Source organism: Setaria italica, chromosome IX (assembly GCF_000263155.2).
Source record: "Setaria italica strain Yugu1 chromosome IX, Setaria_italica_v2.0, whole genome shotgun sequence".
In the NCBI taxonomy this organism is placed as follows: Eukaryota; Viridiplantae; Streptophyta; class Magnoliopsida; order Poales; family Poaceae; genus Setaria; species Setaria italica.
The window spans coordinates 5,762,075-5,776,846 of NC_028458.1; the positions used below are offsets into that span (position 1 = coordinate 5,762,075).

Genomic DNA, 14,772 nt, shown 5'->3' on the forward strand with positions numbered 1-14,772 from the left:
TGATAGTCATCGAAGACAAGGCAAAGGTGCTGCCGCCGACGATTTTCCGAACTACCGCCGCCACGCTCACCGCGCCGCCGCTTTGGCATCCTTGTACCTTGTTCCTTGCTCGTCTCCTTCTTGGAAATCGCATGTGCGCACCTGAAGAAGACGAGCGGTGAATGGCGGCGCCGGCGGAGGGGTTTGGAGCAACAGAAAGCCAGGGCCTGATAGGCTGTTTCCCTGATGAAACATGGTGGGCCTAATGGGCTGTAAGTCAGAGGGGATACGTACTTCAAGTCTTCCACCTACAAAGGTAGTTCCTCTCCAAAAAAAAAAAAACTACAGAGGTATAGTTCCTCTGAACAAATGGTAAACAATCTGCGGATAGTCGAATTCATTTCCTGACACTTTGCATCAAGCACAAATTATTGAGTTGAGCTCGCTCGAGACACCCAGATCAAGGTCCTTACATCCAGAACGCCACGGGTTCGCTCAGCGTGAACCCATTAATCGATTCGGGCACTTTGTAGCACCGAACCCGGCGGCTGTCGCCGACCGTCGGGAGCCCATCCTCGCCGAACCTCAGAGAGAACGTCGTCAGCCGGCACACGTATCTGCATGGCCGGTTCACGTCCAACATATTCCCCACGGGGCAGCCACCCTCGACACGCACTCCACGAGGCAGAACTGGCTTCTCCCTCCCATGGACACCAGGGTGGCGCCGACGTGCTTCTCGGCCGGGTCCTCGCTGAACAGCTTCTCCTTGCCAACCTTCCAGCCCGGGCGGCGGAGGAGGCCACCTCGCAGGCGCACAGGGTGTCCCTTGGTGTTCTTGTCTCCGAAGAGCCCAACCCAGTCGTCCAGGCTGGGTCTTGGCTGGGTCTTCAGTATCGGGTCCAAACCTCTATTTAGTTCCGGATATGCAACCGATATTGCTAAGTCGGTATTGGAGATTTTTAGTACCATTTCAAATAACCGGTACTAAAAGAATCCTTTAGTACCAGTTGGGGAGACCAACCGGTACTAAATTGGCTGCCACGTCCTGCGTGGCCGAGGCCAATTCAGTATCGGTTGATCTCCCGAACATGTACTAAATTTTTTTTCTTTTCTATTTCTTTTCTCATTTTATTTTCTGTTTCTTTATTCTATATTAGTATTCCTTTACGTATACTAGTTCTAATACGTGAAGTTGTATTTGATCTATAATATTACATTTGAGATAATATTATACATAAACATATTATGCATACACATATATGAATAATATTACATTGCATCAACTCTCCAAGTTCAACATTTTGGATCAACTATTCTGAACCCGAAACCTGACGGTGATGCAGATTTGATCCATCATTATGGAACTCTCCCGCTGTATTTACTACCTCGTCCAGAAGAAATCCACTGAGTTGTTCTTGAACTGCCCTGATTTTTTCCGTCTCGATGAGTTCTTCCTTCATGTGCATAATCTATGTCATTAGCAAATGTTATTATATTAGGTCGATGGATATGCACAATTAGAACTAATTTATTGTTAAGAAATCTGTATACGTACTCTGAATTCGTGATCAATTATATGCTTGGGACGTATAAAGCCATGGATGAACTCGTATACGTAGTATCCGCATAAATTATTCCCCGAATTCTGTCTCAAACACTATATATATGGCAAAAGTAGTTATGAAGTATTTGCTGTGTTCAAGGAAGTGACACGAGATGAGAAAATTCAATACATACCGGAAATTCAGAGTGGATATGAAATTGCTTCTTGAATTCACTTGAGTGATGTTGACGGAAGCGAACCTATACTCTGTTAAGCATGTCTATAAGGTCGGTGTATTGATTTCTTATCTCCTCTGAGAGTTTAGGATCGATCAACTACGATATACATATATCGATAGTGAAAAACTATTTTAAAAAATAAAATACAATTAAAATAAAATATATGAGAAACACGCTCACTCGAAGTCAGTACCGGGTGGACCTTAGGAGCCCCAACCGGTAGGTCATCGGTACTCTCGGGACGAATGTCGGGTCGAAGTGCGCGCGGCCGGCGAACGGCAGCGCCCACCGGCCGTGCTCCGTCCAGCCAAGATGCTCCGCCGCCGTGTCGAAGGTGAAGGTGCCGCCGCTCTCGGTGCTGACGAAGATGGTCCTCCCGTCGGGGTGCACGGCGTAGGAGGAGACGGACAGGCGCTCCACGGTCACGGCATTCATAGAAAAGGGATGCATCTGGAGCCGGCGCCGGGCGTTTTCGACGGTGGGTCGAGCACCTGGAAGGAGTCGGCGGACAGGGCGAAGATCCTGCCGCCGCCGACGGGGATGAAGATGGGCAGGACCAGATCCACCTCCGGCCGAGGGCCGAGCATGAAGCCGCGCCGGCGGAGGTCGAAGACGGGGACCGACGTGCTCGGTGCCGAGGGGCGGTACTCGAACCCGCTCCTCATGGACAGGACGGCGATGATCTTGGAGCCAAAGGCCGCCGTGAAGACGTGAAGTGTGGGGGAACCCGTGCTGGGCCTCGACGCGGAAGACGGCCGGAGGCACGGGGTGTTCGGGTGGGAAGGCTTGTGGTTGTAGCGGCTCAGTGCTGTCGTCTGAATCGGAGCCGGACGATGACAGGTTTACCTTGCGGATGCTGTACCCCCACCACCAGTCATCGAGGACAAGGTAAAGGTGCCGCCGCCGGCTGCGCTTTGCCGCACGGCCACCGCCGCGCTCACCGGATCTTCGCTTTGGCATCCTTCTCCTCGCCTCCCTGTTCACTTCAATGGCTCTTGTGCTGATCGAGTCGCTGACCCTTCCCTGCAACTACAATTCGAATCCGTCGTAAATTTTGGAACCGATAATCCTACTCCTACTGCAGCTTAGCTACACGAATCCTAATATCGAAACATGAATCGAGCGCAACAGAGAAAAAGGGGTGAAAATCACATTCGCGCACCCTCCAGGCCTCCACGCAGAACGACTGTACTCGGCAGTCACCGCATCTGTGCCATCCCCCCTCGATCTGACGGAGGCAAACCAACCAAACTCATCTCGCAGGCCACATAACAGCAGGTCGAGTGGCCCATCTCGGCCCAGACTCAATCCTTCCCCTCCGCCGCCGTCTTTGTCGTAGCAGACGGGCGGTCTCGTCGGCTCCTCGTCGCTGCAGCGCACGGGCATCGTCGTCCTGGATGCCGCCGTCCCAAGGCTGCGCGCTGAGCATTCCCCACCTCGCCCGCCGCCCGCGGGACGGCCACCCGTTCGCCTGCCGCCATGCCGTGCTCGCGCGCCGCCCGGTGGTGAGAACCCGGCCTTCTTGCTGACGCCCCCCTCCACCACGGACGAGGTGGAGTCCCTCAATGGCAATGCGTGATCGATCTGCAGCTGCGGAGCATGGCCACAAAGCCACCAGACTCAGAGCGCGGCCGCAAAGCTCAAGCTGGATGCAGTGTGTTTTGTAAATCATCACTGCCTTGTGTTTTGTAAACCGTACAGGTGCTAGCAGGCAAGTTGTAATTGTATAAGAAGCAGCAAGGACTCTACAAACTGTACAGATGGCAAATTGTGTTCTCAATTGTGCTATCACTGGAAGGAACAGAAGGATGCAGAGTTCAGAATGTTCTATTGTTCTCTGGCATGCTAAAGCACAAATATAAAGGTTGCAGAGCTCAAAATGTTGCAGAGCTCAAATGCTCAAGTGTATATGACATACTGTAACACCCAAAATTTCTATAATTCAAACTCATTAAAATTTGCTCAAATTAAGGTGTTATTTAAATTTTAGGCATTTAATTCTATTTTCTTTAATTCAATTAATTCATCATAGGAATTATTTGTGCATTCATGCTGGAGCATAATTTTTGGTTGCTTGAGTTTGAATCAAAGTTTGAATTTTGAATTTCCAAATTTGAATTCAAATTCCAAAACCCCTTTTTTTTTTCTCTTTCTTTTTCTTTCTCCCTCTTCTTCTCCTGGGCCGAAACTTCCTTCCCTCCTCTTTCTTTTTCTTCCTTCGGCCCAGCCGCACCATCACCACCGGCCCGCAACAGCTCCGCCGGCCTCCTCCTCATTTTTCCTCCGCGCGGCCCAGCTCCCCGCCGCGTCGCCCCCTCCTCCTTTTCTCCGCGGCCCAGCTCCGCCTCCGCTCGGCCTGCTCCGCAGCTCGCCCGCTCGCGTTTCCTCCGCGGCCCGCGAAGCGCCGGCCCACCGCTTCGCCCCGGCCTGCCGCTCACCCCCGCCTCGTGGCCCACGAGCGCGCGCGCCGGCCCGCGCAACCGCGCCAGCCCGCCTTCGCCCGCGGCCGCCGACAGGTGGGGCCCACCACCGTCTCCCACCTCCGGCCGAACTCCTCCCGCAACCGCCGCGCGCCGTCTCCGCCGCAGACTCCCTCCGCTCCGCCTCCTTCGGAGGGGTTTAAACCCCCGGGGCCTCTATCTCCGAGCCCTATAAAAGCCGCCGCCTCCTCCCGGTCTCCTCCGCCCAAACGCCAGCGCCGCAGCACCCGAAACCCTAGCCGCCCGAGCTCCTAGCGCCGCCGCCTCTTCCTCGCCGTCGCCCGCCGCCTCCGGTGAGCTCCCGACGACGAGAACCCCCAAAACGGGATCGCCGCACCCTCCTCTTTCTTCTGGTGCAACCCGCGCTTCAAATAGTGCCCCGGAGCGCCGTTTCGGCCAACTCCGGCGACCCGCCGCCGCTCGCCGTCGCGCGCCGCCGCTCGCCGCCGCCGCCGCTCTGTTTCCCCGCCGCCGTCGCGAGTCGTGGACGACCGTGGCCGTCCGATCTCGATCCGACGGTCGGACGCGAGTCAATCAAGATCGCGTACCGGTCAACCGAGCCGCGCCGCGCCGCTTTTGCACTTGAGCCCCTATCCTTTCCGCAAATCAACCCGCGGTTCAGATCGCGTTGAAAATATTTACAGATCTGCCCTCGCCTTTTTCGGTTTAACCCTTGAGCTTTCCAGAAATCAACCCGCCGTCCGGGTTTGTTGTTTTTACGCGTCAGACCCTCGGTTTATACGCATAATTACGTATAAGCCCTCGGTTTTCGCGGATAGGCCCTAAAAGTTTTGTTTTTCTTACACAAAGGTCCCTGGATCTTGTTTTAATCATATCTTTTGCATCTTAACTCAGTTTTTCGCGTTCTTTATATCCACGTGTTCGTTTTAAAGCGTAGATCATCTTTTCAAGCTTATTTTCTCTGTTTAACTATGTTTGGTGTACTGTTTTCTTACTTTTGCCTATGTTTGCTTGTTTGTGCTCGTGTGACGCGTGTAGACGCCCCGCAGTTCGAGGGAGTTGCCGATCAAGCCTTCGAAGAGTACGAACAGCAGGAGCAAGGACAAGAAGGCAAGTCGTGTCCTTGATCACTATCTTGTTGTCCTATACACCTTTACTTTCTCGTACTTAACATTTACGCTATGCACATATTAAGATTAAATTGATGGGTCCCAATTAAGGTTCGCCTAGATTGATTTACCTTTGCCTTGACCAACCGGTTTACTTTATGTTGGGTAGCTCATGCTTAGTGCTTACTTGGTACATGGTGGTTTAACTACACACAATGCTTAATCTTGCTTTACTTCTGTTATACCTTTCATTAAGACAAGATCATTATTTGTTAATCGGAACATGGAGAACCACCCAGGAAAACAGTGCTACCACAAGACTAAATGGCTCTGGTCTTGGCTGATTAATTAGAAACTCTAGCGTGGGGTTACCTTACCGGAAGGGCAAGAGGGGAGGCGTTGATGGGATATAGCACTCGCTCTCTTGGGAAGTGGGCTTGGCTAAGACACTATGCCCTCTAGGGGACTGCTATGTTTCGCTTCGACCTGAAACCTTAGCGGGTTACCACATTGCTAGCGAATCTTTGTAAAGGCCTCGTAGCGTCCCTATGCAATCACACCTCGGAAGTGTGGTATGGTGCCTAGCTAGCATCGCATGGTTGGGTCCAAAGTTCTTTTGAACTTTTACGCGACTTGTGGGTAAAGATGTGCCACCTCTGCAGAGTGTTAAACTGATCGATCAGCCGTGCTCACGGTTAAGAGCGGCCTGGACCCTCACATGATAATAATATCGAAAGATGGATTAAACTTGTGATCATTTCATGCATTTGTTGCTTGCTTTTTGTTCATGTTTAATTTCGGGTGGTATGAACTTATACTTAGTTAATTGCTAATAAAATTTGGCCAACTTAATTAAAAGCGAATGCTATTAAAGCCTTAGCCATACCTTGAATCAGCCTTACACTACACTATTCCCCACGACTTGTTGAGTACCAACCATAAGTGTACTCACCCTTGCAAAACCGCTGTTCAGACCAAGTTAATTGGGAAGAGGAGTACTACCCCGACTTCGAGGAGTTCTAGGCGTACGTTTCTTCAGTCGGCTGCCTGTGGAGTCGTCATCGTCTTTGGAGTTCCGCTGCGTAATGATTAGACTTTGTGGTTTATGTGAGACTTTCGGTCATGTAATAATGGTTAATACTCTCTTTATTCGATTTAACACTGTCTTTGATATTCACTATTGCCGTACATGTGTGTAACTTGATCCTGGCGCACATGTATTTATTGCACTCGATTTTGTCCTTAAAATCGGGTGTGACACATACTGAACTTTGCACTTGAAACACAGAACCAAAAGCTATTCTCCAAAAGACCAAAATCAAGCTCGATTACTAGAACTCAGCATTAAAATCATCGGTCGTTGCAACCTGCAAAATAAAAGAAAAGTAATTTAACTCTTTGTGCATATCACTACACTGATAATCACTCTGAAATATTACCGTCAATAGTTGAGAGAAGGTATTGATGGCCATGTATGATTGAGAAATCCCTTCATTGGACTGAGAAGTACTGGGTGTGTGTGTGTGGGGGGGGGGGGGCGTGATGGGATATTATGTACTGCTGCACCACCATCGATGGCCACTTTTGCAGTTTCTTGTTCCTTCCGATAGAAGAGAATAAAACAATTTGATACAATTATACCTTTTTTCCCTTGGATACAATAAAGAGAATCAAATATAACATACCACTGGACCTTTTCCCTTTTTCTTACTTCCCTTCTTTGTACCCTTGCGCTTCTTATCAAGCTATTATTTCATCTTCAACTTGCTTGCTAAGGATGTCAAGTGTGTTATTTACTAACAAGGTGCACCGTGGATGGCTGGCAGCTCGAAGTGCCAAATTTAGAAATTTGCGAGTCATGTCTTTGTAGCGAAGCATATCATTTAATCTTGGATCCTCCACTATATTTCGGCCTGTCTTGTATTATTCCACTACGTGCTTCAATACATATTGTTTTGGTGATGATTTGATATTCATCAAATCAAGGACTTTTAGAGCATGGCCACACAATATTTCAATTCTGTTGAACTGCCCACAGCTGCATGTGCTGGTTTGCTCTAAAGGATCACCAGTAACTTTGTACTCCTTCTCAAAGGTAAAATTTTCATCAGGACTCCCAATTGCTACAAGATATTCATTGTTGCCTTCCAATGCCGTGGTGCATGCTACCATGGACCTTTCATATTCACCTTGAAACGCTTCGAATATAATTGGTGTGTACAGCTTGGTAGCTTGGATCAGCATAGGTGTCCTCATTTTGATTCTAGGTAACTTATTTCTTGACTCAAATTCAACATTCATCTCATTTTTCCTTTTGTCTTCCACCACCCTTTCAAAATGCTTAAGAAACCGAATGATATCAAAATCAGATTTGAAATGTCTCTTCAGTTAACTATTCAGATTCCCACTCAATTGTGTACTTCTCATCCCTAATGTGAACACATCTTTCATGAAACATTCCACCCATTTTTCTTTCAACTTGTATATACTATCCAACCAAGTTTGCTTGTTGGCCTTTGTCCTCATGATGTTAAATGCATCTTCAAATGTTTCCTCATCTTCATACTCATAATACATGCACTAAAGTCTGAGAGAATACTTGGTTCTTTCTCGCTGCCTTCATCTACATGTTTGGGAGAAGCACTTGATTCTTCATCATCGGGTTCAGCTAGATGTTTGATAGCGTTCTGCATAATGTGAAAAGTGCACAAACCATATCATGATTCTAAAAATACTTCCTTCACTGCTTTTCCCAGAGCAGGAATAGCCGATTAGGACCAGAGCATGGAGACGAAGGAAACTGTTGGCCTGATGGGCCGTAACGTGAGGAAACATATGGATTTTTTTATTTTTTTATTTTTTATTTTAATATTTTGCAAAAAATATATGTCCTAATAAAAAAGGTGTAAATCTATATCTATAGCCAATTGAAACAGCGCAACCTTACCGTCAGTTGAACCGGCGGAATTTACCCTCTCTGGGCAACACAGTTTCAAAAAATCATAACTAATTCATATGAATTCACATGGAGATAAATTTTATATGAAAATTGCAGATCTCGACGAGATAAACTTTGTAGTTCAAACTTTTTTCATTTAGAGCCACCTTGGTGCTCAAATAATCAACACAAGTTTGGAAGCACACATTCAAAAAATCATAACTAATTTATATGAACTCGTATGAAGATAAATTTTATATAAAAATTATATATATCAATGATATATATAATTTTGTAGTTAAAACTCTTTTCATCTGGAGCCATCTCGGTACTCAAATAATCAACACAAGTTTCAATTTTAGATCTGAAACAATTTTAGATCTGAACTTTTATCAATTATTTGAGCATCAAGATGTATCCAAATCAATGTACAAAATAGCGGGCTATAAGATTTAGCGTAGAGCTGTGCTCAATCGCTATAGCTCCGCTATAGCCCGCTATAGCGCCGCTATAGCCCGCTAATTAGTACAACAGTGTTGTAGCGGCAATTAGCATCAAACGCTATAGCGCCGCTATAGCCTCGCTATAGCCCGCTATTTTGTACATTGATCCAAATGAAAAAGTTTGAACTACAAAGTTGTAGATCTTATTGAGATTTATAATTTTCATATAAATTTTTCTCCATCCTAATTTATATGAATTAGTTATGATTTTTTTGAAAGTATGCAACCCAAGAAAGTAAATTCTGTCGGTTCACTAGCTGTTGCTAATGTGTACCTTACGCCGTTCCATTTGGCTATAGTCGCAGTATAGATATAAATTTGCAATTTTTTTATTAGGATATATATTTTTGCAAAATACTAAAATAAAAAATAAAAAAATTCAAACATATGGTGCACCTGATGGGCCGTCGTTTGTCAGGACCAGCACCACTGCTGGCCCACTGGGCATTTCGAGCCCACAAAACGGGAGTAGTTTATCCATTTGCCAGAATGTTCATCGTGGACGGATACAGTAAGAAAAGTCACTCCACAAGACGCTGGATGTTTTTACCATTTGATAAAAAATTGTAAGTCAACCGCCGTTTCGGGTAAAAAAAAGTGGTTATATTTTTCCCCTGTCGATTGACCCAGTTTATCCAAAGCATCCCGTTAATTCTGACCCGATCTCTGCACACACGCGCGCGTGTGCGATTTATGATCACTGGCGTGCTCGGGTGCTCCTGCTGCAAGCACCGTTGACCAAGCATAGATTTCGGGTCAATGAGAAACACTCCATAACAACTAACAAGGCCCTGGAAAATTCTATTTGTTCCAGAGTTACAAATTCATTGCCGTTTTTTGTCAAACAAAAAGAAAATATATTTTTTGTTTTCTCCTGCTGATCGCTACAGTTTATCCAAACCTTGCCGTTTGACCCAATCCCTGCGCAGTACCAACTCTACCCTAAAGGCATTAGCAGCAACGCTCCAGGCTCCAGTCAGAGACGAGATGACGAGGTGCTGCACAGCATATGAAAGCACTGTTGACCAATAATTCTGAATTCATTTCCTGTTTCCTTGACTGTACGATGAACCTGCCAACGCGTGTTGATTACGCTAAACACTGTGGATGGTCATCGGATACGAACATGCAATGGGAAATATTCACAAGAGAAGTGTGTTGGTGGATAGAGATATGCAGCTAAGATGCTCTCGTCAGATGGGCGACTGGTAAACTGTTTTCAGCTCTAACCGATGCTCGATGCTTCTTTATCTGTCGTGACTCTTATAATTCTTATCCTTTTTTCTGCGAAAATTATAATTCTTATCTCATACGGTAGCAGACTAGATTACCAGTCTGTCGTCTTCTCACGGTTTTGCAAGAGCTTATCTCCAAGTGGACTTTCGCTACCACGTGGAGGCGTAGTGGTGTGAGGCGACCCTGTGTTTTGAACCATGGGCATGGGCAGTTGATGGATGGCATCGATGCCATGTGTGGGTTGTCCCTGAATCGTGATCCGTGTCGCTGGTTTGTGCCGGGTCCCTGTCCTCGCGTTCCTGCGAAGCTTCGCTTGCTTTGTTGTCATCCCAGGGGGCTCTGTCCGGACTGGTGACCACGAGATCAGAGGGCACTCGCCGGTTTACTCAAGCGGAGGCCCGTCTGCTGGTCAGAAGCGGCACGAATTGTGCTCTTCACCCCGTGCTGGGCAGCTGGCTTATGGATGGAGTGCAACGAGGCCCATTGTAGGGACCTCAATCGCACACACATTGGACAAATATTGGGCAACCCAGGCACCCAGCGATCTGGCATATGGGGAAAAAAAAAACTTTCCATTCCGCAATCAGCAGAAACCCAGCTCACCAGTGATCGTATCGCATCAACAAAGGTGAAAAAAATGCAAGAAAACTGTGGCATGGCTGAAATATCATTATATCAATGCCAGAGAGAAACAGCATTAAGCTATAGACTGTTGCTGTAAGCAAACCAGAAAAGATGGAACCATGTTGCGATGACCTTAACCGAAGAGAACCATGTCGCGATGACCTTAACGAAGTGAACCATGTTGTGATGAACTTAATCGAAGTGCAAGCAAGCATGATAAAATTATCTAAGCATTATGGTCCACAGATAACACTCAAGCTGCATAACACTACAAATTGGGGGAAGGGGCTTTCGACCGCAACAAAAATAAAACTCTAATTTGTCAGCTCCATAATGGCAGTGACAATGTCGCCCTCGGCTGCCTTGAGAGCCTTGACAGCCTTGGGCCTTGAGACGGATGCCTGGGTCATCACCAGCTCAATGTCCTTGGGCTCGACACCAGTGTCGTCGACCTCCTCCTCGTTGTCCTCCTGGCCAAGGCCAGATGTTTCAGGCTTGGAGATCATCTGGCTCAAGTCAGGAGCCTTGAACTGTTCAGCAGCCTGGGTCTGCAGCTGGGAGCTGAGGTCCTCGATCTTGGCCTCACCGAAGATGACATAGGTATCAGAGTTCGGGCTCTTGAACACATCTGGCTTGGAGATGACAAACAGTATCTGGAAATGCAGCTGTGTTAGCCAAACAACCAGAAACATTAGTCAACTGGTGTGACTGGCAGCAGTGAACTCACATTCTTGCTTTTCTTCACGGTGACACGGCTGACACCAGTAATGGGCTTCATGCCAAGCTTCAGCATGGCCTTGCGGCTCTTCTTCTCGCTCCTGCTTTGCTTTGATTTGCCACTGGCATCACCTTCTTGCCCTAAACATGACAAAATGGAACCAATACTTGTCAGGTCACAGGTGTTGTGCTTGTTTCACAAACCAAACAAAAAAAAGAACATTTAACAACTTCCGAGTTGAAGGGTACAGCTGTACAGGGGCAATAGGAAAAACAAAACCCATGGCTTATAATTTGTTTTGACCACACAGGCTTCTGAAGTGAGAGTACCTAGCGATGCAGTTTACTTGCCTTCTATGCATGGTATCCAATTATGCATAGTTGGCATGCAGTTTATCTTTTAAGGATACGGTTGGCAGGTAGTTGATACAGATGCTAGGGCACACATAATCAGTAACGACAAAAATAATAATTAGCTACATGAATTCACTGCAAGCTAAACATAGTAATGTAAGCATAATGCCAATAACTAGCAACTGGTAACGTAAGCATAATGCCAATAACCAACAAGTTTAGGCAATAAGTAGGGAAACTCCATTCACAACTAACTCCATCTAACAGTCCAAATAAACATAGTAACGTAAGCATAACCTCAAACTTCACATATTCTACTCCAGCCTTTCAAAGTTTACAAATGGCAATAACCAGCAACCTTGAGCAATGTATACATGCACCAGAAATAAGGAAACTCAGTTCACAATCGAACTCCATTTAACACTCTAAATAGCATTCACATATCATGAGGTCATTACACTTGCGACTATACAATGCCCAAATCCCCCACGCTCTAACATGTACAATATTTTACAATGAAAAAAGACCCATGGAATTATAGCAGTACCATTGCTTTGCCCTAACTGATTCTAATACAAAACCATTGGAACTGCCAAACCATTTGCAGAATGAAACGGAAGACAGATAAAAGACACTTTAAAATGACCAAGTGATTGTGCTATGCTACAGATGACCACAATTAATTTCGGAACGAAGGGAGCATATGTCAAGATGATCGCAATAACTTACCCTCATCATCATCCTTGTCATCATCGTCGTCGTCCTCGTCGTCATCATCCTCGTCCTCAACCACAACCTCCTCTGCCTGTCAGTAACATTCAAAAGAGAACTCATCAGGTGCCATATAAATAGTAATAGATGATGCACAGCCGTATACGAAAATGGAAGGCAAATCAAATCATACAAACAGGTGAGATTAAAAGGATCACGCCACCTCGCGCAAATGAACAACAAACCGCACGGAAGCGATGGGCTCTAACCCATCTCATATTCACTCCCCTCACGTATGGCAAATCTGGCGCCAGGAAAAGCACACAACTAGGAGAAGAATAGCAGCACCAATCATTTCCACCTGACCTAATAATACTACAAAAGATGCAGCTTTCCATGATCCAACAAGAACCGCCAAAGAAAATCCAATCTACTTCAGGTTCGCGGATCTACTTGATCACATAATCCCAAGCCTACGCGACACAGATTGCACTTCGAATTCGTACCATTATGGAGGGGAGGGTGTGAGATATCTGACCTCGTTCTTCTGCTCCTCGAGCTTCTGCTGCTCGATCTGGGCGGCGAGCTCCTCGGCGGTCTGCTCCGTCATCTTGGTGTACGGTGGGTGGGAGGGGATCCGGGGGAAAGAGAGAGGCGGCGGCGGCGGCGGCGGCAAAAACCCTAGAGCAGACTCGCGCAATGGGCGGGTTGGGGAGGGGGCGCTATGCACTTATTTAGGCCCCGTTAGATAGTGGGAGATGGATGGCGAAATGACGATTCTGCCCTCACGCTGACACGCAAATGCTTTGCTCGCCACCGGCGTCGCTCTTCTGCCTCCCTCCTGCTGCTCGTCGCCCCGGCCGCCGAAGCTGCTCGCCGGCCTGGCCCCTGCGGCCGCTCACCTGCCCAATCGCTGCGGCCGCTGGCGGCCTGGCCCCCGGCGCCGCTCACCTGCCCGCCAGTCGCGGCCGCTCGCTTGCCAGGAGCGGGGAGGGAGGGCGGGGCACCGCTTGCAGCACCAGGAGTGGGGAGGGTGGGCAGCGGCCGCCTACGCGCAGTGCGGGGAGGGAGGGAGCTCAGGCGACGGAGAGGAAGGGGAATTGGGGGAGAGCGAGCGAGGGAGGGGGACGGCAGGGAGTGACGAGAGAGCGAAAGGAGAGTGGAGTGTGGAGAGCGAGCAAAGGAGTCATGACGTGTGTGCCTGAGGAGAGAGATTGACCGGGGGTAATATTGACATCTATCCACCAATCACAAAAATCCAACCATATGAAGTGCCTGACATCCAAACGGCATGGATTTTTAGTGCCTGTTTGGCAGAGCTCCACGTAGCTCCAGATCCTAAAAAACAGCTTTGCTCCCAATTTTTTCAGTCAAACAGTTTTAGCTCCAGCAACTCCACCGCAGAGCTGCTCCACGAAAACGGTGGATCTACCCCCAGATCCATGGATTTGGTGGAGCACCTCAGGAGGTGCTCCACGAAATCAAATTTGGTGGAGTTGGAGAAAATTACCCACCACTGCCACTCATTAGTGGAAAATGACCGGTTCGTTCTATTTTCTTTTCTTCTTCTCCGTGCGACACGCTGCCGTCCTTATCTTCTGTCATTGTCCACCCCTGCCTGCGGGAGCGCCGCCCGCCCCTACCCGCCAGAGCGCCGCCTGCCCCTGCTCGCCCCACCCGCCATGCTCGCTCCACCCGCCAGAGCCCCGCTCGCCTCTGCTCGCCCCGCCCGCCCGAGCCCCGCTTGCCCTTGCTCACGCCCGCCCGCCCCGCCGTAGCCCCGCCCGCCCCTGCCATTGGAGCCCTCCCCGCTGGAGCCCTACCCGCCCCTGCCGCCGGAGCCCGCCCTGCCGTAGCCCCGCCCGCCCCTGCCGCTGGAGCCCCGCCCACCCCTGCTCACCCTTGCCGCCAGAGCGTAGGAGGGCGGTGGGTCCGCAGGCGCGGTAGGGAAGGCAGCGGAGGCGTGGGGAGGTCACACTCGCCGCGAAGAAGACGTTTTTTCTTTTTTTTTTAATTCTGATGCATGGGTCCAAATTGCCAGCGAGACAAAGACAAGAGTGGAGCTGTACCAAACGCTTTTTGAGATTTCAGATCCACGGTGGAGAGCTCTATGGTGGAGCTAACTGGATCTATGGATCTGGAGCTATTTTTTCAGAGCTGGAGCTCTGCTAAACAGGCCCTTATTATCTAGAATCCCAGATTCTAGAATCTCTCTCTATGATCCAAAATTCTTACAATCAAAATCCAACTCAAACGGAACCTAAGATTTGGTATCCAGAGACAAACGCGCCATGATAAGGCTCGACCCTTTTGGCCTCGTAATGCAGCGCCTTACAACTCCTCCACTGCTCTCCCCCTTATGCCATGATTGGACTGTA

At 48.3% G+C, this 14,772-nt stretch overlaps 1 protein-coding gene across 1 annotated transcript; it reads right to left on the bottom strand.

Annotated features, from left to right (window-relative positions):
• Window positions 1-10,644: 10,644 nt before the first annotated feature.
• On the bottom strand, window positions 10,645-13,524 carry LOC101780920 (nascent polypeptide-associated complex subunit alpha-like protein 1). Its single transcript, XM_004981752.4, has 4 exons — window positions 12,933-13,524; window positions 12,413-12,488; window positions 11,340-11,470; window positions 10,645-11,265 (listed from the first exon to the last, which is right to left on the bottom strand). The coding sequence occupies exons 1-4, from the start codon at window positions 13,002-13,004 to the stop codon at window positions 10,927-10,929; spliced, it is 618 nt and encodes a 205-aa protein (XP_004981809.1). The 5' UTR covers window positions 13,005-13,524; the 3' UTR covers window positions 10,645-10,926.
• Between the last annotated feature and the right edge of the window lie 1,248 nt (window positions 13,525-14,772).